Consider the following 25,089-nt stretch of genomic DNA (forward strand, 5'->3'; position numbering starts at 1 on the left):
TGTGGTAGGTATCCTGGGCAAGTCACTTAACTTCTCTGAGTTTTAGTATACTCATCTGTTGAAAAAAATGAATGTACATGGACTATAAACATCAAAGATGATAGAAAAGTTTTAAAAAGATAATGAACAAAGTATATTCTCATAAAAGTGGTTTGTGGATTATGAAATGCTTATGCAAAATGATGGTTATGATTATTTTTCTCATCTCTTCTTTCAAAACAACTAAAAACCCATTAGAGTCTCAGTAATATTTACTTTGACCATAGAGATTTGAAATTTTTAGTTGCTGATTAATGTAGAATTTGGTAATTGTTTTGCTTTTCTGCAATTATAATTTTCTGTGATTCCTTGATATTGAGGTCTGTCAAAATCAGCCCTCAGGGGCTTCCCTGGTGGCGCAGTGGTTGAGAGTCCACCTGCCGATGCAGGGGACACGGGTTCGTGCCCCGGTCCGGGAAGATCCCACATGCCGCGGAGCGGCTGGGCCCGTGAGCCATGGCCGCTGAGCCTGCGCGTCCGGAGCCTGTGCTCGGCAGCAGGAGAGGCCACAACAGTGAGAGGCCACAACAGTGAGAGGCCGGCATACAGAAAAAAAAAAAAAAAAATCACTCCTCAATATTTTTTTTTTTTGCTGCTGCTTTAGGAAATGTTCTGTAGGGTAGAACTAACAGTCTTTTCTGATAGACACACATGGATTCAAAAACTGAATGTACAAGATGTTAAATCTCTGATTCTCAGTTTTCTCCTCCGTAAAGGGGAGTAAATATGTCTCCCTCATAGGATTTTGTGGAGATTAAATGAGCTAATAAATATGAAATGCTTAGCACATTGTGTGAAGCATTTAAATGCTCAGCAAAAGGAGAAGCAATAAAGGTGATATGAAGAAGGCAGAAGAAGAGGAGTCATTTCAGTCATGTGTCTTTATATGTGTATATATCAGGACTTTATGTAGCTTTAGTGCTCTTAGCTGCTGTATAAAAAGATTAAAGTCTGGACTTCCCTGGTGGCGCAGTGGTTGAGAGTCCGCCTGCCGGTGCAGGGGACACGGGTTCGTGCCCCGGTCCGGGAAGATCCCACATGCTGCGGAGCGGCTGGACCCGTGAGCCGTGGCCGCTGAGCCTGCGCGTCCGGAACCTGTGCTCCGCGGTGGGGGAGGCCACGGCAGTGAGAGGCCCGCGTGCCGCAAAAAAAAAGAAAAAAAAAAAAAAAAAGATTAAAGTCTGAGTCATGTATGCATCTCCCATTATACTTTATATAGACACACAATAAATGCTTTTCAATAAACAATGACTATCAAGGTTTCTGTAATTGTGGTTTAAAAAAATGTCAATTTTCATTCTAATTGCTTCAAGAAACAGAAAAAAAGTTAGGTATAACACAAAAAAATCTACATTAGGTAAAAATACTTTTTTGTCTTTATTAATTGTGTGTATTTAATATGCATTTGAGACCAAAATAGTTTTTTTTTATTAAACAGATCCATAATTAACATGATTCCCTTTGATCTTTAAACATAATTATTATCCCCCCCTTATATGTTCAATGCTGCTAAATTTCCTGATAAAATGAATAATATTGAATCACTGTACCTTCCATAAATATAATCCATATATTGGACCAGTTGAAACTAGAGATAAAAATAATGTGGATAGATGGTCCCCAGTAATAACTTCCATATAATTTAAAACTTTAATAGTCTTGAAAATGAATCAGAAGGCATAGTCCATTAAAAGAAATGTGCATTTGTGCCTTGAACATTTTCTAAGATGTGAAATAGCAACTTTGAAGTTTACAAAACCACATGTTAATTTCACACATTGCAACATGTCATGTGCATGGCTTTTTTTTTTTATGGACCACTATATAATTATTTCAGAATGTAAAATTAAAATTTAAGTGAAAATTAAACAATGTAGCTTACTGTAGATTTTATTGCCAGTAGTGAGGGATAAACTTTAATAAACTTGCATTCAAAAACAAACTCTGGGGGGAAAGAAAGCCTGTTTTGTAAATTTGTAGTTCCCATAAACAGGCTTCACCAGGCTAAAGCTTTCTATCAGCATATGAGATCTGATAGAGGGTAAGAGTCATCTGACTTTTTAGAGCTGGTATAATATCTAGACAGAAAAGAAGTAATGAGAGAAAAAACTGGACCCTTCAGTTCTGAATTTCCTTTCTTTGATGTAGACTTCATTTAAATCATTTGTTGGAACAGTGTGCTTAAATTGCTGATTTCAGAAAAGCTGGCAGTATAATAGTACATTGTTTCTGACCAATAACGTGGTTATTTGAGTCAAAGCCAAAACTAATAGTGTCAGATGGCCCTTTTGCAGGTTCAAGTCAGGTTTACTATAATCCAAGATTTTAGTTAAGAACTGTGAATTTACTATTATGAAATGGTAAATAAAGTGTTTCAGATTTAAAAAAAAGGACTGTGAGTTCAACGTTTTGATGAAACACATATTCCAAGGCCCCCAAAGCTTTACTGGATGACTTTAAGAACCTTGACAAGATATGGCAGACTGATTCTTTGGAGAATGATTCTTCATCACACATGGCAGCAATCCACAAAGGCCCAGTAAAGTCAGTCGTACTAGAGTAAACAGTGCTTCAGGGATTGGGATACACACACACACACACACACACACACACACACACACACAGTGTCATATATAAATTTACCACCTCCTATATGTATGTATTGCTACACTCAATGTTGAACTCAAGAGTCTTACTCAGAATGCCTCCCTTATAGGATTTGTTGTGGATTTTGTGTTTTTGTTGTTGTTGTTGCTTGTTTTGTAGTTAAAATAATGATTTTAAAAATTTAACTGAAGATTTGAGGAGCTAATGAGAATTAAAAAAAAGATTAGTTATTATAGAAAGAAAACCCAAAAGACAATGTGTGATTGAAGAGTTTTAAAGAGTCAGTATTGCCAGCTGAGCTCTTTGTGAACAGGCTGAAAGTCAAGTGCTATCATTCAAGAGGTTTAATGAAGCCCCACTACAGAATTTAACAAGAGAATGATTTGTGAGAATGGCTTCCTCTCCTAACTGTTCTGATCCAGTGACATAAATAGGATGCCGGGCTCCACTCCTGCTGGGTTTTTTTTTATGCTATTTGATTTGATTGAGACCCAGCAGCATTATGGCCTATGATTCTTTTCCTTTTTTTTTTTTTTTTTTTGTAGAAAGGATAAAGTAAAGAACTTCTTGTGTTCTTATAGCCTTTCAGAAATAGTCATTTTAACCCTAATGACTGTTGAAGATGTGACATTCTCTTAGATTTCTTTCACTTACTCATGAAGGTTTTGGGTTGCTTTTAGTTATTTCAAACAAACTGATAAAATCTTAAAAATTAATCAAAAGAAAAAGCAATTCTCCACCTAGCCTTCCTACAGAGAACTTGAAACACTCTCTTAATGTTTTTTGCCAAGCAAGTATTTGAGGAAATAAGTAGAGCAGTCAGGTACAAGAAATAATTGACACATAAGATGATTCTGTGACAAATAATGACACAATACCACACTAGTAAATAGCACATCATGGGTCTTCCGTTATGTTCTGAGCTTTACTGTGATTTATTCATCTACATAACAGTGGATAAGGTTCTCTCGTTGCTCAGTTACATAGATGTATAACTTAGCAACTGTCTTTAGCAACCTACATTATGAACTAATGACATCATCCTGGAAATAGGTAACTGAGTTGTGTGAATCTACACAATCTGCATTACGCAGCCTGAGAATGAAATTTGAATGAAATAAATTAGATTTTTGCTCTAGTCATTAATGGGTAGCTCATTCTAAAACATTAGATTCATTACTGACAATCTCACATAACTTTAAGAATTGGAATTATTTTGTGATATTGTGTATAATTTAATGTAAAAGAATTAATTCTAAGTTAATTTACATTGATGTATCCTATTTTGTCCAGAATTATTAAGACATAAAGTGATTGAGGTAAGTCATTGTTTAAGAGAGAATAATCATAAAGAGAATAATTTTAGACTAATTGACATCGAGGGCACCCTTTTCTTATGATGAACCCTGGGTGAATTAACTATGCAAGATAATTGAAAAATGGTCTTTTTATGCATCCATATGTATCAAATTTTATTATTTGCTTGCTATCGTTTTAAATATTTTATAGGTATACACAGAATTGAAAATTACACTGAACAGTATTCATCCTTATAGATTCACAAATCATTTCAGTATATTCCAAACATTAGGGTCATCATTAGAATAGTTATACCAGCAGCAGCTGGTGTCCTTTGAGCCTTATTTCAATAATTTCAAAATATAATATGCTTTTTATTTCATTTTTTAAAAGATTCTGTATAAATTGGAAGTTACTACCTTTTAATATCATACCCAAAGTTTGCAAAACTGATTAAAATACCACGAGCACTTTAATTTGCTTTTAAACTGTTATTCTCAGGACTTTATAAATAACGTGCCAATATAAACACACCTGTAGAAAATGCTAAAATAAGTATAAGACAAAATGTAGCTGAGTAATTGCTTTATAACAGAATTATGAGAGTAGGAAAATCCATAAATGGTTGTTAAGGTTAGCTTTAGCTGTAGGACATTTATTTTGTGTGGTCAGTGTTATTAGGAGAAAATTTACAGCATTACACAACTCAAACTGATAGAAATGACCATTTTACAAAGGTGCTTTTAAAAAGTTAACATTGTGTATGGTAGAATAGTCATTTCAAACAGTGTTCTTTTTAGGTCATTAGTAAAGAGATGAGGTGTGCTCTTGTGTTTTTCCTTAGGTTTTTATATTCCCCCCAAGTGTACTAAATGACTAAATATAATTGATGATCAGTAATTTTGGCCTGATTTAGGCTTCTTGGAAATAATGGTAAATTACATAATTCCTGTGCTGGATTGTTGAGATTATGAATGTTAGACATGGATGGGGGCTCTGTTTTACTGATGAAAAAACTGAGGTCAGAGATGACTTTATAATGTATAGCAAACTGTGAACATATACATTCGATACTTGACTGCATGAATTTGACATTTACGGTAGTTGTCCTAAAAGGTTGCATCATATCATCTTTCAGAGATGGAAATTGGCTGTTTGGACATTGTTTTTTTTTTTTTTTTAATGAGAAAATAAAATATAGCATGAGTCATTTCCTCCCCTAAAACCTTTTTATATGTTTGAAACATGCCCATATGTGAAGCAGATTATGTACCCATGTTAATTTAATATATTAATACATATTGTGCATTTAAACAATATCTTTTTTGTTAAGGTATAATTGACATATAACATTATATTCGTTTCAGGTGTACAGTATAATGATTCTATATTTATATATACTGCAAAGTGACCAGTGCAGTAAGTCAAGTTAATATCCATCACCATATACATAGTTAGAAAATTTGTTCTTGTGATGAGAACTTCTAAGATTTACTCTCTTACCCACTTTCAAGAATGCAGTAGAGTATTACTAACTATATTCCCTATGCTGTACATTAGATCCTCATGACTTACTTATTTTATAACTTGAAATATGTAACTTTTACCCCCTTCATCCATTCCATCTACTCCTCACCCTCACCTTAGGCAATCACTAACCTGTTCTCTGTCTCTATGGACTTATTTTTTTTATTTTTTGTTTTAAATTCCACATGTAAGTGAGATCATTTGGTATTTTTCTTTCTCTGTCTGACTTACTTCACTTAGCATAATACCCTCCATGTCCATCCATGTTGTCTCAAATGACAGGATTTCCTTCTTTTTATGGCTGAATAATATTCCATGGCGTGTGTGTGTGTGTGTGTGTGTGTGTGTGTGTGTGTGTGTGTGTGTATTCATTAGTTAGTTAGTTTACATTTCTTTATCCATTCATCCAGTGATGGGCATTTCGATTTTTTCTATATCTTGGCTATTGTAAATAATGCTGCAGTGAACATGGGGTATGTATATATTTTTGAATTAGTGTTTTTGTTTTCTTTGGATGCATACCCTAGAGTGGAATTGCTAGATCATATGGTAGTTCTATTTTTAATTTTTTGAGGCACCTCCATATTGTTTTCCACAGTGGCTGCACTCATTTACATTCTCACCAACAGTGCGCAAGGGTTCGCTTTTCTCAACATCCTTGCCAACATTCTCATTTCTTGTCTTTTTAATAATTATCCATTCTAAGAGGTGTGAGGTGATTTTGTGGTTTTGATTTGCATTTCGCTCATGGTTAGTGACGTTGAGCATCTTTTCATGTGCCTATTGGCCATCTATATATCTTCTTTGGAAAAATGTCTATTCAGAGTCTCTACCCATTTTTCTAATCAGATTATTTGGTATTTTGCTATTGAGTTGAATGAGTTTTTAATATATTTTGGATATTAACCCCTTATCAGAAATATAATTTGCAATTATTTTCTCCCATTCAGTAGGTTGCCTTTTCATTTTGTTGATGATTTACTTTGTAAATAATTTCTTATTGAAAGTTATTTCACTTAGGTCATGGAGCCAAAAGATTTCAGAACCAAATTTACATTAGAATAAGATTAACACTTTTTAAGAATTTTCAAACAAACAAGTCATGCAAGGTAGTAAAAATAGCAAGGATTTAAAGAGCTGAACAGACCTGAGCTCCAATCTTCCATGTCTTACCTGATGTGTGACCTTAAGAAAATTACTTAATTTTCACATTTCTCCCTTTGCAAAATTGGCATATTGAACTCTTTTCTACAGAGTTGCTGAGAAGGTTTCTGTGTGTGATCTGACACATAGTTAGCTAACATTGATGGCTCTTTACTAAACTGAGATGTAGAAAGGTTATGTGATTTATGCAGGATAGATCTGATTAATTTTGCAGAGAATCTTGATCCAAAGTTGTTTAATTTTATCATTATTGAATAATTTTATCATTATGCCATCATGTACCTTAACGCTGACCCTCCATGAATTATGCCATTTGAAGGTAAGTGTTCCAGATTTTCAACTAAACAAATTCTTAGCACCTTCTATATATAAAACAATATGCTAAGCACTGTGAAGGATGCACAGATAATGAGACATGGAGCCTGCCTTCATGGAGCTTATTACAGCCTATTGATAAAGAGAGATATACATAAATGTCTACAGCATCAGCAGTATATGAAAAGTGGATTTGTACAGATAGGCCAGGGAGGAAGAAAGTGCTTTCAGCTGGGCAATGGGGACATTATTGTCATTTGTTCACTCTTTCAACAGATATTTACAATGTGAATAATGTCCTCAACTTGATAAGTTCTATAGAAATGCCGGCAAACAAAATGGTTAAATACTTGCCCACATGGAACTTATAGGCTAGTTTAAGAGACAGACATTTATAGAATAATCACAAATGTATAATTTAAAACTACAGTAAGTGCTCAAGGAGAAAAGTTGAGGTTGCTGTGAGAACATATAGCATTCTGATAAAATTTAGTATCAAATTTAGAGGAAGCTCTTTGAAGAGGTATTTTTTTTTTAGCTGAGGGCTAGGGTGAGTAGGAATTAAAAGGGGAGGATCCCAGGGCACAGCATAAACAGAACCGGAAGTAAGATGGAGCAACATGTGCTCGAGGATGAGAAGAAAATCTACGGGGCTAAGATAGGGTGGTGGAGGAGGGGAAGGGATATGAGAAGACACCAAAGAGTTACATAACGAGGCCATGTTTGAGATTTTGCTCTCTATTTTAAGAGCAATGGGACCATATTGAAGGGTGTTAAGCAAAAATGTACTATAATCAGATTAGTTTATTTTTAATCATTGTGGCTGAATTGTGAGATTGGAATGGAAAAAAGCAAGACATTAGTTCGGGTGAATGCTGGTGGATAACTTGTCCAGGGTGGTGGCAATAGAGATAGAAAGAGGTGGATGGAATGGAGAAATAGTTATGAAATAAAAGCTATGGAATTTGGTAATGAATTATGTATCTCTCGGAAGAAGGAGAGGAAAGATCTAAATTTCTGGCTTTCTAAATTGACTTCGGGAGTATTACCACCAAAATTATGATCCTGAGATCCTATGTCTGGTGGCATACACATTATCATAGTTTGCTGGGTAGCTGCATTTCAATCTCAGACTCTTTAGCAGGCAAATAACTAAGTTGCACCATTTAATAACTGCTTGTGGGGACATTTGTAGAAGCAGAAGGAAAAGAAGAATATTAACTTTTTCTGAGCACCTGTAATGTGTCAGGCATAGTGCAAGGTATTTTGTGCAGATAGCAAGGTTTCTCAGTCCTGGCACTATTGACATTTTGGGTTGGATCATGCTTTGCTGTGGGAAGCTGTCTTGTGCGTTGTAGGATGTTTATCAGCATCCCTGACCTCTGCCTATTGGTGCCGGAAACACCCCCCCTTCAGTTGTGACAATCAGAATTGTCTCCAGAGCCACTGATCTAAAGAATAAAGTGAGATATTTGAGTGGAGGGGAAAAGTTCATGGTATTTTATGTATCCATTAAATATATTCTAAAAATGTTCCTCTTAATCACTCTATTTTTATGTCTGAAAAGTTGAAAGATGTAATGACAGGCTTTTATGTTAAACTCAACCTTTTCCCTAAAAAGAAATCATACCTAGTATTAAAATATCTTGAGGGTTTTTAATTGTTAGAGATATTATCATTCATGAGTATCTATGCATATAATTTCTCTGGTGTAACAGTGACTGGGATTTGTCAGTTCAAATGTAGATACTTCACTCCTTAAAAATTTGAGTGTTCCTCTGTTTTAATAAAAATGTGTTTCTTCTCAAAAAAATCTTGTAACTCATTACTTTACTCCATTCATATTCTTCTGGAATGTGGTATTTACAATTCTAGTCTGTCAGATTTGTTAACTGAGCCCTGCTGTGTATAAGAATGAAAAACATCACATCAATTTAGGGATTCACTGCAATTTAGCTACTAATAATGAAAATGAATATCTATGAGTTAGCAGAAGAATTCCATAGTCAGGGTGATTTCATCTGTAGCCCATTTAAGGAAGCTGCTGTTCTCTGATATTTGCTAGTAGGATTGGTCCTACTGTTTGTAAATTTGCTTAACTATGAAATATTCTATAGGGCCATTCTATGAGTTTAGAATACTTAAATTATTTTAGACCCGAATACTGTGAAATCTTCTGTCATTACAGTACAAATAATTGTATAGCCCATTACTAATAGTGAAGAATCTCAGGACTTTAATGTGTAAGGATAAACTCCAATATTTTTGCCACTATGCTTCAAAAACTGAGATTTCAATGTGGAAATACCAAAATTGTAATTTTAATATTGTGCTAATCATGCAAATATTTTACTTTCTTGGAATTTTCTGCTATCTCCTGGATTTATCATATGAGCTATGTGTATAAAGTACTTCATCAACTTTAGGTAATATTGACTGAAAAGAATATTTTCCAGGACATTTTCTACTAGAGTATACATTTGGGTATACATAATCTGAAGGAAAAATATTGGAAGCAGAGGGGTATATCTGTTGTCTTGCTTTACCTCTGAACTTCCAGAGTCTTAAAATCATAGCGTAGAAAGCACTTTAAGAGTCAGCTACTCTATTTCTTTACCAGACAGTGTTATATAGCTAAACTGTTGTGGCCAAATGGAAATAAATCCCATTTTTAAAGACCTCTAGAGACATCACAGTTGGCAACCAATTCATGGTTCAGTGACCTTTACTGTTAACTGCTTCTTTTCTATACTTTTCCTAAGTCGTTCGTGCTATTATTTAGGCCCATTATCTACTTCTCTTCTGGCCTAAGTAGTTATTAAGATTGGCTGGTCCCTGTATTTATTAGACATAATGTGAAGACTTCTTAAGTATCTGTCCAGCTAACTTATTTTCTCAGACCAAAAAAAAAGCCTCTTCCTCCAGCTTCTGTATAATTTTTTCAAACATGTATCATCTTTCTGACTCATGTCTCCTGAATATGACAAGGAGATAGAAGAAATGAGTTTTTTCTTTCTTCTTTCCTCCCTCCCTCCCTTCTTTCCTTCTTTACTTCCTTATTTTCATTTCTTTTTTCTCTTAGCTTCTTCTCATTTATACCTAGAAATTATTGTCTGAACAATGTACATTCTTAGAATAAGATTTCAAACTAATTAGATAATCTGGAGCCCTTCGATGGCACATTCAAATGAGGAAGAAAATCTCTTATTCTAAGTGTGTGTATGTGTGTGTGTGTGTTTGTGAGAGAGACGAGAGAGACAGAGAGAGACGGAGAGAGGCAGAGAGAGAGCAAGAGACTAAATTCTCCCAAACTTTTTGAACAGTTCTTTTTCTAAAAACTGTTAGTCAAGTGTATAATGTTTGTATATCTCCAAATATTTGGAAGAAAGCTCTTCTTTTTCTTTTTTAGACTCAAAAGAGAACCAGTTTTATAAAATTATATAATTAACGTGTATTATATATATGTATTATATATATATATATATATATATATATATTTAGACTTTGATTAACTTCCCTTCCTCCCCCACCCAACCCCAAGAAAATAAAATCTAGGTGAAAACAGTATGCTTTGTATACAAACTCAACTTAGTGGCAATTCTCTAATCCCTCACGCCTTTCCAAACTCCCTCCAATATAAGGAAATTTAAAGCTGTCCCTGGAGATGGATTGTAATCTGCATAATGTTGCAATGTTAAAAAAAAAAAGAAAAACTAGTAAGGTTTTTTCCTCTTAAAAATATATATTTATTTTTTAAAGTTTTTTTTTACCTTCCTATTTGACCCATTTACCTTAAAAAGTATTTTTTGTTAAGATATTATTCTCATGCTTCAAAAGAGTAGTATTTTATTCAATTTATAGTGAGATCAAGAAAAGAAATGATTAAAATTGGTTCACCCTTAAGAAATGATTGCATTACATTTTTTTCCCAAAAAGGTGAACTTTGTAAGAGCCTTTAAGTCTGTTTTCTTCTCACTTGTTAGTTTCCCATGTCTTTTTAAAACTCTAGCCAAATATTCTTTAAAGATTTTTAATGTCATGAGGAATTCTTTAAAACTATTTTTATGTGTAGGTAGTAATGATTTTAGATTAAACAGTTTATGACAGTCTAAATGTAAAATCAAATAGATTCTGTGTCCTATTGCGTATAGTTCTCCCCAAACTGATTAACTAGTAGGGAAATTTGTACAGACATGGATTTAGTCGAGAGACCTGGAAGACAGCCTTTGGTTAGTCATCTGTGACCTTGAGAAAGTTATTTAACAATTTAGGTTCTCCATTTTCTCATGCAAAAAGATAGGGTTAGACTGATAAGTGCTAAGGTCACTTCCAGAGCTAACATTTTATTGTTTTATTGTTTTATTAGAGATAGAGACAGACAGGCTTTTCGTCTTTCTTAGGGAGAAAGGGGAGCTGGGATAGAGGTGCTCCCAGCCTTTAAAGCAGAAAAAAAGATGAGACGAGTTATGTGGAGGGTGGGAGAGAAGCAGCCCGTAAACCAGGAGCTTTAGAGGATAATGAATGAACAGGATCCAAATGACTCTTGTTTTTTCTAATTCTTTCTGGACTTTTCCTAACCGGACAATAATAGGCACTGCCTGTTGTGTAGAAGATCTCTGCTTTCTGTATGGGGAAAAAAAAAAAAATCATTTGACCTGACCCTGAGAGAAATACAGAGGAAGGGGAAATCTGAGAAAAACTTAAAGAAATTTCTATCATTTATTCTCCAGAAGAGAAATTTGGGGATGATAATTTTCTTCAAATGAGAAAAAGGATTTTATTTGGAGGGTATAAATGGCATTTATTTGTTTACTGAAACTCGAACAAATGAAATTGTGATGGGCAGGTTTTCATTTAGATAAGAAGAATCACTTCCTGATAATCATGGTTGTTAAAAGCTTAAATGATCATTCAAGATACCTCTGATCATTCAAAAACCTCTGATGTTTTAGGAGCTTCTGTGTTAGATGTTGTTTTAGATAAGTTTTAGGGTCCTTAATAGACTATGAAAAACCTTACAGTTATCAATTGTCATTGATGTGATATGCACCTGCATTAGCCTAACATTCTTTTTTGTGTGTGTGGTATGCGGGCCTCTCACTGTTGTGGCCTCTCCCGCTGCGGAGCACAGGCTCCGGACGCACAGGCTCAGTGGCCATAGCTCACAGGCCTAGCCGCTCTGCGGCATGTGGGATCTTCCCGGACCGCGGCACGAACCCGTGTCCCCTGCATTGGCAGGCAGACTCTCAACCACTGTGCCACCAGGGAAGCCCGGCCTAACATGCTTAAACACAGTGGATTTTAATTAAAAGATTCAACTGCTATGGTTCAATTGCTGGTAAAACCTATAGGCAAGGGAAAAGCGCTTTTTAAAATTTTAAATGAGCTGCTTCCCAGTGATTTTTTTGGTTTCTAACATGTTAAATATTTTTGAAACTGTTTAAGAAATTTTAAATTACTGAAAATACATGACTAGAAACTATTTAGGAATCATTCCTTTGATCTCCTGACTTCAAATAAGGCTTGATTTTAACTGCATCAGTCTAATGAGATCAAATTTATTTTCAGATTACCCAAAAGATAATTTTATGACTTTTTGTTTTCTCAAAGCAAAGTTCTGTTGCTACAGTTGTCAGGTTCTCTCTCTTGTAGTTTCTGAACATTTCTTCCTGTCATTTAAAAGACATCATCTTTAAGGTGATGAGAAATGTAAGCAAGTCCCATCCTCTGTTTGTTTTCAAATCTGGATAACATAGTTATGCTATGATAAACATTATGCCTGAGCAAATGAGAGTATGCTTTTTTTAACTTTTCTTGCAGGTGTGATTGAAAAATTATGCTTAGAGTTTTTACCTTAGAGTGAAAAGTAGACAACTTATTTCACTCACGTTAAAGGGAACGTGTGAGTTAAAATGTGCTTCTGAATTACCTTTAAATTTTGCATATGTGGTAACAATAGGCAAGAGAACTCCTCTCTCTATTTTAAAACTACCATTTCACAGCAGCAGTGCTTGGCATAGATCATTTATTTAAAGTACCGGAATGTATATCAAGTCTAATTAGTTGTGACTTGCTGAAAGACATGGACATTATTTATTTGAGTAGAATATATTGTGGATGTCTACTGGGCTATTATGAAAAAGCTCTGCATTTGACAGTAATTACCTTTGTTTCTAAAAGAGCAAAACAATTGCTTTCCAGTTTTTAAATATGTAATACATGAGCTTTCTATGTTAAAATACCCAATGTTTCAGCATTGAAAACAGGTAATGTGATTATAACTTTATTAGATAGTGTTATAAAGTTTTCTCTGTTTCTATAATGTGTTTATATTTTTCCTGTGTGTTTTCTCAATTAAAAATATGCAAGAATTCAAATATAATACCTTTTTTTAACCGTGCTACTCAACCTATGGTCCTGTACCAGCAGCATGTGGGTTCTGCAAAATCCCTGGTCACACTTCTGACCTCTACAATCATAACCTGTATTTTAACCAGATCTTAGGGTGATTCTTATGCTTATTCAAGTATGAGAAACATGGGTTTAATAGAATATCATTGACAGCATGAACCTTTTAAAATTAATCTGATGGTGGAGTTACAGGATTTAATACTTCTTTATCTTTGATTAAGGTGCTTGATTTCTATTCTACGTAGCATTAGCAGTTAAGATTTATAGTGTGCTTTTTAAACCCATTACATATATAGTTATCTAATCCTGGTAGCAAAATGTAAAGTCATTGAAAAGTGTTTTATAATTTCATAGCTATCATTCATTGTAGCTCTGCCATTTAATCAAAGTAGAGATTTTAAGATTCATTTCTATTCTTCTTAAATGATTTATGATGATGCTGGAAATGCTAACAAATATTCATTCATGGACAGTTTGAGCCATGTATCCAAATATTAATGTGTTCTTCATTTTATTTTAAAAGAACGATCATTGTTAAGTCAAATCTTATTACTTTTTCTGTTTCATTTTCTGTTTATTTTTATTTATTCCATGTTTTCTTTTTTTGTTTCGTTTTAGTTGGGTCTGGTAAGTTGACATTTTATTGGCCATCTTCTAATCATCGTGTCACTGTGACTGGAACTTCTCTTCCCCTTTCCATCCATACCCTTCCATGTCCTTCAACCAATCAGCCTCCATGTTTCACTTGTCATTGGCCACAAAGACAGACTGCACAGAATAAAGTCTGCAGGAAGTATGGGTAACTGTGACAAAGAGTAAAGGTAATGGGGTTGCTAACTTTATGTCTTATTAAATGATGTGTGATCTGCATCCTTTTATTTTTTCTCTTTTTAAATGAGTGATAAAATAAGTGATAGGACTTTATCTTGATTAAGTACTATTTCAATTTATATCTCACAAGATAAACAAATGAAGAAAAATGGTGCCCAGAGGACAGTTTGGGTTTGGGGGATCCAAAATATGTTTATGAATCCGTGTCTGTCTTTTTGTAACTGTTACTCAATATTAGTCATTAAAAGTCCTGCTGGTGAATAACCGTGCACTTAGGGCTATTTGCACTCATTTTCATTTCTATGTGTCAGAATCATTTCATTTTATGTAAGAAATAACCACATGATGTGTCTAAAATTTATCAAAGTTTGCTTTGATGAACAATTTGTCCTCATATAAATAAAGGTTTCTAAGTACTTTCATGATCAGTACTTTGGGGAAGGTCCATTCACATACTTTAAGGATGCTGGAGCACCATTTTTGGAGAATTTTTTATGGTGTTGCAAGGAATAATTTTAACCCTAAAAGAATCTCTCTATGTTTTAAGTTAAAAAGCTATACACATATTATAAAGATGTCATTTCATACTAATACAGATAAGAGGATGGATTGTTCAATAATGGTGATGCAATAATGAGCTATTAGAAAAAAATAGCTTTCTATATATGCAAAAATATAGATGGGTTAAAATTTAATAAAAGCAAAATACAGGATGAAAATAGAGTGAATATTTATATAATTTCATATGTATTATGTAATCTATTTTATATAATTTTACTGATAGAACAACAAAAATGACTAACTAGATTAGAAAGACTTTTAATAAATGGAAAAATATATCTACAACATTTTTGAGAAGTGGATAAAATTTTAGCTTATCCTTACTTCTTAGAAATCAAAAATTTAAGCACAATTTAAAAGGCAGTGTTTGGATTAGGCTGATGTTATTTGAACCACTACCTAGAGTAGAGGGACCCCCAGAAATGGCTTCAGAAGCCACTTCATGGAACCCCCTCCCCTGTCCCCAAGCTGTTATCTATTTAGGAATTAGATCTTTGAGGAAGAATTTGTTTGGAGAAGTTTCATGGCTTAAGAAGACAAAAAAAGTTTGTACACCATTGAGATAGAAGATTTTTAATCTTTTCTAACATTCCAGCCCTTATAACCCATAACCCATACCCCGCCTTTTTATTTAGAAGGGGAATACTGTATAGCACAGGGAACTATATTCAATACGTAGGATAAACCATAATGGAAAAGAATATGAAAAAGAATGTATATCTACGTATAACTGAACAACTTTACTGTATAGTAGAAATTAACACAAAATTGTAAATCAACTATACTTCAATAAAATAAAAAAAAAAGTTAAGCACAAGAACACAATATCCACAACAAATAGGATATCAATGACAAGGTAATGTGAATATAAATGTTTAACCTCACTAATATAAAGTGCCAATTAAGAGGAGATTCTGTTCTAAGTTTGGCAAGGATGTTAATGTTCAGTATTCGTGAGGTTTGGGAGGAAAGTGTCCTATCAGAGAGAATTTCAGTTGAAATAAACTTGAATAAAATTGAGAGGGATGTAAATCTCACCATTGTGTTTAATGGGGGAATTAGCAACAATCTAAATTTAAAGACAATAGATTAGTTAAATAATTAAGGTTAATTTGTATTTAGACCATTAAACAGTCATTCAAGTGATACTGTAGGAGAATATTTTAAAACAATATGGTACAATTCGCATGGCTGAATTATAGGTAGCTTTTCTTTGCTTATCTAATTTTCTGTATTTTCAACACTGAACATTATATTAGTAACATGATTATGTGTTTTTAATTATGGCAAGTTTAAATATTGTAGCCCTTGAAAAATAGTCCAACATTTTATCATGAACATCAGATGCATATGGTGATTGGCCTTCTCAATCTAAATAGATAAGTGATGATAGAAGATTGAAAAAGGCATATTTAATCCATTTAAAATTTTTCTTAGAGATATGTCTATATCTAATATTTAACATACATGTAGGAAAGGGTTTTTTCTGAGACATGCCTCGTGGCTGATGTCATTGTTGATGTTGGCTGGAGGATATGCCTATAAGATATAGTAAATTCATTTCCAGGCAAATATCCTGTGTGGAAGGATTGCTGCAGGATAAATGTAGTTTGTATAAGGGTTTGTATCCCTTGTTCCCACATAAGTCTTTGAGGTTTGAGGAGAGCTGGCGTTTTATAAAAGAAACATGGATTCTGGCACATGTTATTAGACATGGTTCTGAGATTTAGAAAAGAGACCACCCGAAGTTTTTACTTGTCTAAGTGATTTGAACATTTACATTTTCCTACTCAAATTCCCTGCATATATTGGAAAGTCATATTTTCCCATTCATTTAATTAATCACTTCGTTTTCTTTCATTGAAACAAACCAAACTCTCTTCTGGATTTGGTTTATTATCCAGTCAGTCCTTTCAATTCCTTGGTCTGATTTCTATGTCAGTTATTCCAACCCTTAACTAAGGAATCAAACGCTCCTGTATGGATGTGTGTGGAGGAAAATCCTCAGGCAATGATGCACACACCTGTTATTATACCTGGATAATGACAGTGTTTGCCAAATTCATGAGTAAACCAGTCAATTACAATCAGAGTTTAAAAAAAATTATAAGCTAGAACGTCAGCATTACCAAAATTGAACCTAAACTTATTCTCCTAACTTTGTATTTTCTTCCGTATAAGTTACAGGACATTTGAGGGCATTTGACCTGATTTTTCAGGTCTCCTGTAATTTTCTTGTCAAATGGTATAATTTCTACTAAACCTCAATTAAAAATAAAAAGGGAGTATAGAAGAAAGGACACTTATCTAGAAGTTAGGAGATCTAATTGCTTTCTTCAGTTTTGTGACCATGCAAGTTGTTTTACATATCGCCTTTTTTAAAGGGGTTTTACATTCCACTTTACACACATGTATATATGTGTATACATACAAATGTGTAAAGTTGATAAATGTATATATTATATATCATAAATATTTGTATATATGTCTCAGATACAACTGACCAGAAAATATTTAGCAAGAGAAAAGGGTACCCTTTCAAATACTCATCTTCATTCACAAAGAAGTCATATTCTCATGAGCAGAGAAGTAGCCCTTGTGGACATAATCTGAACATACTTTTTGATTCATATTCACTTGAAGCAGTTATCCTAAGTGACTGACATAAGTAACTAAAAGTACTTTTAAGGAAAAGGTTAGAAATAATGGAAGAGTCTTAAAAAGCGGATTATCCTGTATAAACTGTTCAGTGTCTGGCTTGAAACGTTCATTTCAGTTTGAACTGAGACAAGAAAGGAGAATAATTAGGCGTTTCAGACAGCTGATAACAAATGAATTTGAAAAGTGTAAACAGTAGGTAGAAAGACTTATGTTCAGTGCACAGTTTTTCCAATCATAAAGCACAGCCCCAAAACAAGCTTTTTAAATTTTTTTTTTCCCCAGCGAGTGACCCCATCAGCACACCTCATGTTTTCAGCTGCCATTGTTCTCAATGTAACTGACACAATTTTCTGACACTCTATTTACTGCTGGATGAAGTGGCCATTTAAGTCTGTATAAATCAAACAGTTTGGACCAAGCTGGCAGTATTTATAATGTCAGGATGAGCAGATGTTTCAAATTTGCCCTCATTTCCATATATATTCTGTTTGAACATGCCCTTGCCTATGTAAATGAAAGAGGCATTCGACTCCACTATTGCTTTAAATTCATTTCTATTCAAGTAATTGGACTGAAGATTTTAAATGGTTATAATTTCCATGGTAGCATTTCGGGAGCTTTTGAGTTAAATTAATTTTAGGGCCTGCCTACATCAGGAGGTCCTTGTGTCTGTGATTAACATCCATGCACCTTTAAGCAGCTCTAAGTAAGAAAAGATATTTATTCATACAAATTTCAGGCATACGTTGAATGTAAATGGTCAAATTGTAGTTCAAGAATTCTTTTTAATAAGGTAGATAATCTTAGAAGGTCAAGTAATTAGAAAGAAAAAAAACCTCTTTACAGAGCTACACGATTCCACTCTATGAATGTGCACTTAATTTAGCTTCATTTAGGTTAAGGATGAGAATTGGTACATTATGTATATCTATAGAGTACATAACAACTGGTATAAAATAACAGCAGCACTTGGGATATCAGCAAATTGTCTCAAATAGGACAATGACTCCATGCTTTTGATTCAGGGTAATTTGTTTCATCTCCTTCAGAACCTCCACATTTTGTTGTGAAACCCCGTGACCAGGTTGTTGCATTGGGACGAACTGTAACTTTCCAGTGTGAAGCAACTGGAAATCCTCAACCAGCTATCTTCTGGAGGAGAGAGGGGAGTCAGGTATGACCTTGTTCTAATATTTCAATCAGTAAAGATGAGTGCCAGATATATAACAAAAAGCAACAAATTATTTAGTCACATATCTGTCGCTTTAAGAGAACTGAGAAATCTCTGAGTGACCTAAACATTTCAGCAATAAAAGAGAAGACAAAATTTCCTACCTTGTTTTAATTCTCAAATTTTCCCTGCCTAGTTTTGGTACAGAGAGTGGTATGTAGAATAGTAATTGTTTTATTGTATAAAATTTACCTTTATTTCCAATTCAACCACATATTTTTAAAAACTACTTTTTTTCTCAACTTAATTACTTATAACTTTTTATTATTCAGATTTGTAATTATATGTTAAAAGAGATTTACACACATTTAAAACAAAGATGATAATTAGTCAGTGCAATTTTTCTGAAAGCACCAGGAATCTGAAGTGTCTTCTTTGCTTCTTTATGTTTTATCTATCATATATCTATCAATTAAAAATTCATCAAACTATATGAAAGTCTCTTTAACATAGATGTCATATTGGATATAGTTCAGTATATGCTAATTCTTTGAAAACTGTAATATGTGGTCACCATTTGCTATCAAGTCCTACTCTCTATATATTTTTATAAACCAGAATTTTCTATATATATTGAAGCTAGAATATAGAGATCTGTGGTCTTAAAAATTAAGTTCACTCTTAGGCTTCAGCTTATTAAAAAGGGAATTTTGAAACACTTTCACTTTAAAAATAATAGGAAACTTTAAAATAGTTTTTTTTTTTTTAGATTTTTTAAAACGTCTTTATTGGAGTATAATTGCTTTACAATGATGTGTTAGTTTCTACTGTATGACAAAGTGAATCAGCTATATGTATACATATATCCCCATATCTCCTCCCTCTTGCGTCTCCCTCCCACCCTCCCTATCCCACCCCTCTAAGGTGGACACAAAGCACCGAGCTGATCTCCCTGTGCTATGCAGCTGCTTCCCACTAGCTATCTATTTTGCATTTGGTAGTGTATATATGTCCATGCCACTCTCTCACTTCATCCCAGCTTATGCTTCCCCCTCCCTGTGTCCTCAAGTCCATTCTCCATGTCTGCATGCTTATTCCTGTCCTGCCCCTAGGTTCTTCAGAACCATTTTTTTCTTTTTTAGATTCCATATATATGTGTTAGCATACGATATTTATTTTTCTCTTTTTGACTTACTTCACTCTGTATGACAGTCTCTAGGTCCATCCACCTCACTACAAATAACTCAATTTCTTTTCTTTTTATGGCTGAGTAATATTCCATTGTATATACGTGCCACATCTTTATCCATTCATCTGTTGATGGACACTTAGGTTGCTACCATGTCCTGACTATTGTTAATAGAGCTGCAGTGAACATTGTGGTACATGACTCTTTTTGAATTATGGTTTTCTCAGGGTATATGCCCAGTAGTGGGATTGCTGGGTCATATGGTAGTTCTATGTTTAGTTTTTTAAGGAACCTCCATACTGTTCTCCATAGTGGCTGTATCAATTTACATTCTCACCAGCAGTGCAAGAGGGTTCCCTTTTCTCCACACCCTCTCCAGCATTTATTGTTTGTAGATTTTTTGATGATGGCCAAAACACAAATTTTTTCTTATCTCTTAGTGACTTCAGTTCTTCAGTAAATGGACACATTTCCCTTTACTTGTTTTCTGATACTTGTAAAAAATTATTCTCATTCATTTTTGATACAGTTATTCCTAACCTCTTTTAGTTTTTGCTTAAATCAACCTTGGGTGTGTTGCTTTATGATCTTGCTTCTACTATGTTCATACAAATAACACACAGATAGTGTACTGACTGCACTCACTAATCATTTGTATGCAATGCCATCAAGTTCACTATAATTTTCACTTTGGTAGGCAAATATCAACTTGACTATTGTACAGAGGCTGTCATTTAAGTTCTAATACCTCAGTGGATTCTAATACGTTTCATTTGGCCTCAAAGGACTAAATTTGCTGACAGCAAATTAAAGACAAGAAAAAAACAAAATATTTTAGTAGAACAGGAAAAATTGAAAGTGTATTATGTAAGAATATCAAGTAGCGATAATAGTAAATCCACTAGCAGTTCTTCTTAGTAGAGTAATATTTAAATGATTCATTTAGTTATTTAAATAAATTATTCATTGTCACCTAAAATCTGTATCAAACTTTGAAATAATTTTGATTTGGTTTGGTTTGATTTAATGATATAACTCACTGTTACCTAAAATTTTGTCATTGGACACATTTCCATGCAATAGTAGTTAAGCCTTTGTAAATGACAAATATTAAAAGGCACCTAAACTTTTAAAAAGTAGCAAATTTATTTGATTAGAAGAAATGTTAATATTCTTTATTTCATGAAAAACAATGACATGATATGTTTTTTACATGAAATATACACTCTCTCCAATGAGCATGATATTTTGATTCATAGAGAGAAATTTGTACCACAGAATAACATCACATTTTGTCTTGAGTTTGTTTTTAAGATAACTTTCTGCAAAAATAAAACTCCATTATGAATTCTTAAATTCAGTATTTGATTAAAAATTTATAATAGATGTGCCCACCATTTAACCAGAAAAACAAGAAACTGTTAACAATTTGATAGATTAGTGAACTTTTATAATGGACAGGTAACAGGCATAGTTATAATGGTGCCTAAATGATATTCTTAAACTTCATTTGTCAGAATGTGTTTAAATTTTAATGTTGTTTTTATACATGAAAAGATTTAGAGTTTAGAATCCTAATAGGCACATCTATGTGAAACAAAGCCTTTGACTTTGTTTTGGTTAAATATGTAAAACTTTTAATTCTAATGGTATCTAACATCCTTTTATATCTAGTATTGTTTGAAACTGAAATTATAAAGGCATATATCCATATTAAGAATTCATTTAAATTTTCAAATAACCCTATTTAAGGCTAGATCATTAAACCTTGTGCATTTATATGTTTATGTGTGTGCACATCTATATCTGGGTATGTGTTAGAGGATATTTAGCTTATTTGCATACACAAGTATGTGTGTTTGTAAATGTTTATACATCTATTTGTAAATATATGTATGTATGTATGCCAACATGTTGGAAACTAGCAACTAACCTATTGTAATTCTTTCCTCCCAAATTCTGGGTTCTAGAATCTGCTTTTCTCGTATCAGCCACCACAGTCATCCAGCCGTTTTTCAGTCTCCCAGACTGGTGACCTCACTATTACTAATGTCCAGCGATCTGATGTTGGTTATTATATCTGCCAGACTTTAAATGTTGCCGGAAGTATCATCACAAAAGCATATTTGGAAGTTACCGATGGTAAAGTAGAGCATTTTATTTCAAAACGTCCAAGTTTGGCTTAGGGTCTAAAGAGAGTGCCAGTAAATGCATTTATTTTCAACTTTGTATCCTTTCTTACAGCAATTTTGGTGTAATGTGAAAAGGCTGAAGATACAGTGATTAAATGTAAAATCATTCTTATTTTAACTTGGCTATACTATAAACTTCTAGCATCAAATTACATTCATAAAAGCCTAGCAATTATACAAGGAAAGTTTACACTGAGTAGTTGTACGTAGGACTGTGTCCATGTTTTGGAAAATGCGAAGTTATTTTAAAATCTCTTAGTGTAAAATATCATCCTTTTTCTTTCCTCCATACTAAGGAGATAAGATGAATTGTTGACAAATCCAACTCACAATTCATGATGAGTAAGTTTTCCTTAGTAATGTGGTTTTGTTCTATTTATCAACTCTTCTAAGCATGATTAATTAATGCCAAATATATTATAAAAATGCAGTAATGGAGAAAATCTCCAAACCATAAGATGGAGAGTAGTAAGAAGAAAAGAAACTATAAGTAAGCATGTAAATATATTAAATATATATACATATGTGTATATAACGGGTTTCCCTGCTCTCCAAAAGTAGAGCATTCCTATGAAACCTTTTGTAAGCCAAAGAAATGGCATCAAGTGAAGAAGCAATTTCCTCTTTTCATAAAAATGAAAATCCAGTTCAGATTTATTTTGATTAGTGGGCACATGTACTAATGTAGGTCTTTCATAAAAGCAAAGTGGCTTAAAATGAACTTTCAAAAAATGCACAGTACCTGTATACACATATGTATATATACATAAAATAAACATATATACATTCTTTTTGTTGCTGTATAGTATTCCATTGTATAAATAGCTCACAATTTATTTTTGGACCCTTTATTGATGGGTTGTTTTCAGTTTAGGGCTTTTATTAATAAAGCTAAATATTTCTGTATAAGTCTATGGGTGGGCGTGTGCACTCAGTTATCTTGTTTGCCTTTTGGTGGATGCATATACTCATTTTTCTCTCTCGTTTTTTTTTTTCATTTTCCCATGTATTCCAGATACAAATCTTTGTCCGATATATGTATTATAAATATTTCTTCCCAGTCATTCTATTAATGATTTTGTTTGTTTGTTTGTTTGTTTGCGGTACGTGGGCCTCTCACTGTTGTGGCCTCTCCCGTTGCGGAGCACAGGCTCCGGACGCGCAGGCTCAGCGGCCACGGCTCACGGGCCTAGCCGCTCCGCGGCATGTGGGATCTTCCCGGACCGGGGCATGAACCCGTGTCCCCTGCATCAGCAGGCGGACTCTCAACCACTGCACCACCAGGGAAGCCCTCTTAATGATGATTTTAAGGCTTAAGTAACTAATTTTAATGAGGACCAATGTATTATTTTTTTTTTTATACGTGGTGCTTTTAGTTCCCTAATCTACCTTGAGACTGTGAGGATATTCTGTGTTTTTTCTGGAATCTTTATTGTCTGTACTTTTGAGATTTAAGTTTTTAATCTGTCTTGAACTAATTTTTGTGTATAGTGTAAAATAAGGGTCAAAATTCCTTTTCTTCCCTTATATGGATACTAATTGTTTCAGCATCACTTATTGAAAAGACAGCCCTTTCCCCACTGAATTGCAGTGGCATCTTAATCATAATTCAAATGAGCATACATGTAGTGGCCTACTTCTGTTCTCTCTGTTATATTCCATTCATCTATTTATGCAAGTATGTATGGTCTTAATTATTATAGCTTTGTAGTAAGTCTTACACACTGTTAGTGTAAGTCTCCAACTTTGTTTTTCTTGTTTTGGGTTGGCTGTTAGAGGTCCTCTACATTTTTTTTATAAATTTTAAAATCAACTTTTCAATTTCCATACACACACACACACACACACACATTTTAACATCCTAAACAAACAAAAAAATCAGAATTTTAATTTTGATTCCACTTAAATTATTGAACAATTTAAGGAGAATTAACATCTTAACAATCTGAGTCTTCCAATTTAGGGAATTTATCTGTCCAATCAAGTTAAATATATACCCAGTATCCACCAAGGTCTGACACATGGTAGACTCTCAATAGATATTTTTTGAATAAGTGAATGAAACAAAGAAGGAAGGAATGAAGAGCTAGCTGTTGGTTAAGTCAGAATTAAAAATTAAGATTGTCTCACTCAAAAGTCTACACTCTTAACACTATCTATGATATATATTATATATCTACTGCCCTAATACGTTAGAATGACCTAAAATGTTTTTACAGTTTCTTACATACATTAGAGCTATTAAGTGATGATTGTGAAGACCATGTAATGAATATAATGATTAATATAATCAATATATAGGAAAAGTAGAACATAGATTTGCACATATGTTTATGATTGCAACTTTATAAAGCAACTTGTATGTAAGGATATACATTAAAAAAGGCCAAAGAAAACTATAATAAAATATTTTCAAATATCTCTTATTATTCTCATAATTGAAAGCAAAACTTTCTAGGTGCCTTTTGACATGGCCTTATGGTGAATGGTTATATTTGTGAGCATAGATCAAGCATGTCAACTTTTGCTAAACTAAAATGAAAACAAAACTCCTAAATTTGTGGATTTGGGGTTCATCCCTGATAGCCAATTCACTTCTAAAAGTTTCATCTTACAGTCTCTGGGGAGATTTAAGGTGATTTTGTGTTTGGTACTGTATTTTTAGTTTTGTTTTCTTTATTTTGGAGTCCATCAATATTGTACAAACAACTTACAACTATGGACTCACTCTTCATAGGTAAACTGTACTTACTGTGAGTGCTGATAATATCAGTATTTACATATTACCAAATCAAGTCGAAGAGAGGTAATAGGCAGAGTATTTTCTGGAAACTATTTGACTTTAGTTTCTTGACTTTCTTTCTTTACTATTTGCAAACAGAACAAAGGCAAAGGCAGAATAAAACATGAGACACAGAATATGGTGGAGTAGCAGCTGTCTTTGAAATGTTGTTTTTCTGTAGCTGAGGCCTACCCCAAATCCTGTTTGACACAGGAACATAGAAATTCATATAACCTATTTAATTGAAAATGTTTCTTCTCTTAATTACTAGAACGTAAGAAGTAGTTAGTGATGATTAAATGACGTATAAAATCTAAAATCACTTGCATTAATCTCTCAA

The 25,089-nt window shown here is 33.5% G+C and overlaps 1 protein-coding gene across 1 annotated transcript in view; it reads left to right on the forward strand.

The window, feature by feature from the left end:
- ROBO1 (roundabout guidance receptor 1) overlaps positions 1-25,089 on the forward strand; it is a gene marked incomplete at its 5' end in the record, with an annotated part of 146,705 nt that overhangs the window by 42,990 nt on the left and 78,626 nt on the right. Inside the window, 2 exons of the mRNA XM_079921453.1 lie at positions 18,465-18,589; positions 21,746-21,917. Of these exons, the coding sequence (XP_079777579.1) occupies positions 18,465-18,589; positions 21,746-21,917 (297 nt within the window). The remainder of the gene's footprint in view (positions 1-18,464; positions 18,590-21,745; positions 21,918-25,089) is intronic.

The sequence above is a fragment of the Stenella coeruleoalba genome (genome assembly GCF_951394435.1).
Source record: "Stenella coeruleoalba genome assembly, chromosome: 5".
Classification (NCBI taxonomy): domain Eukaryota; kingdom Metazoa; phylum Chordata; class Mammalia; order Artiodactyla; family Delphinidae; genus Stenella; species Stenella coeruleoalba.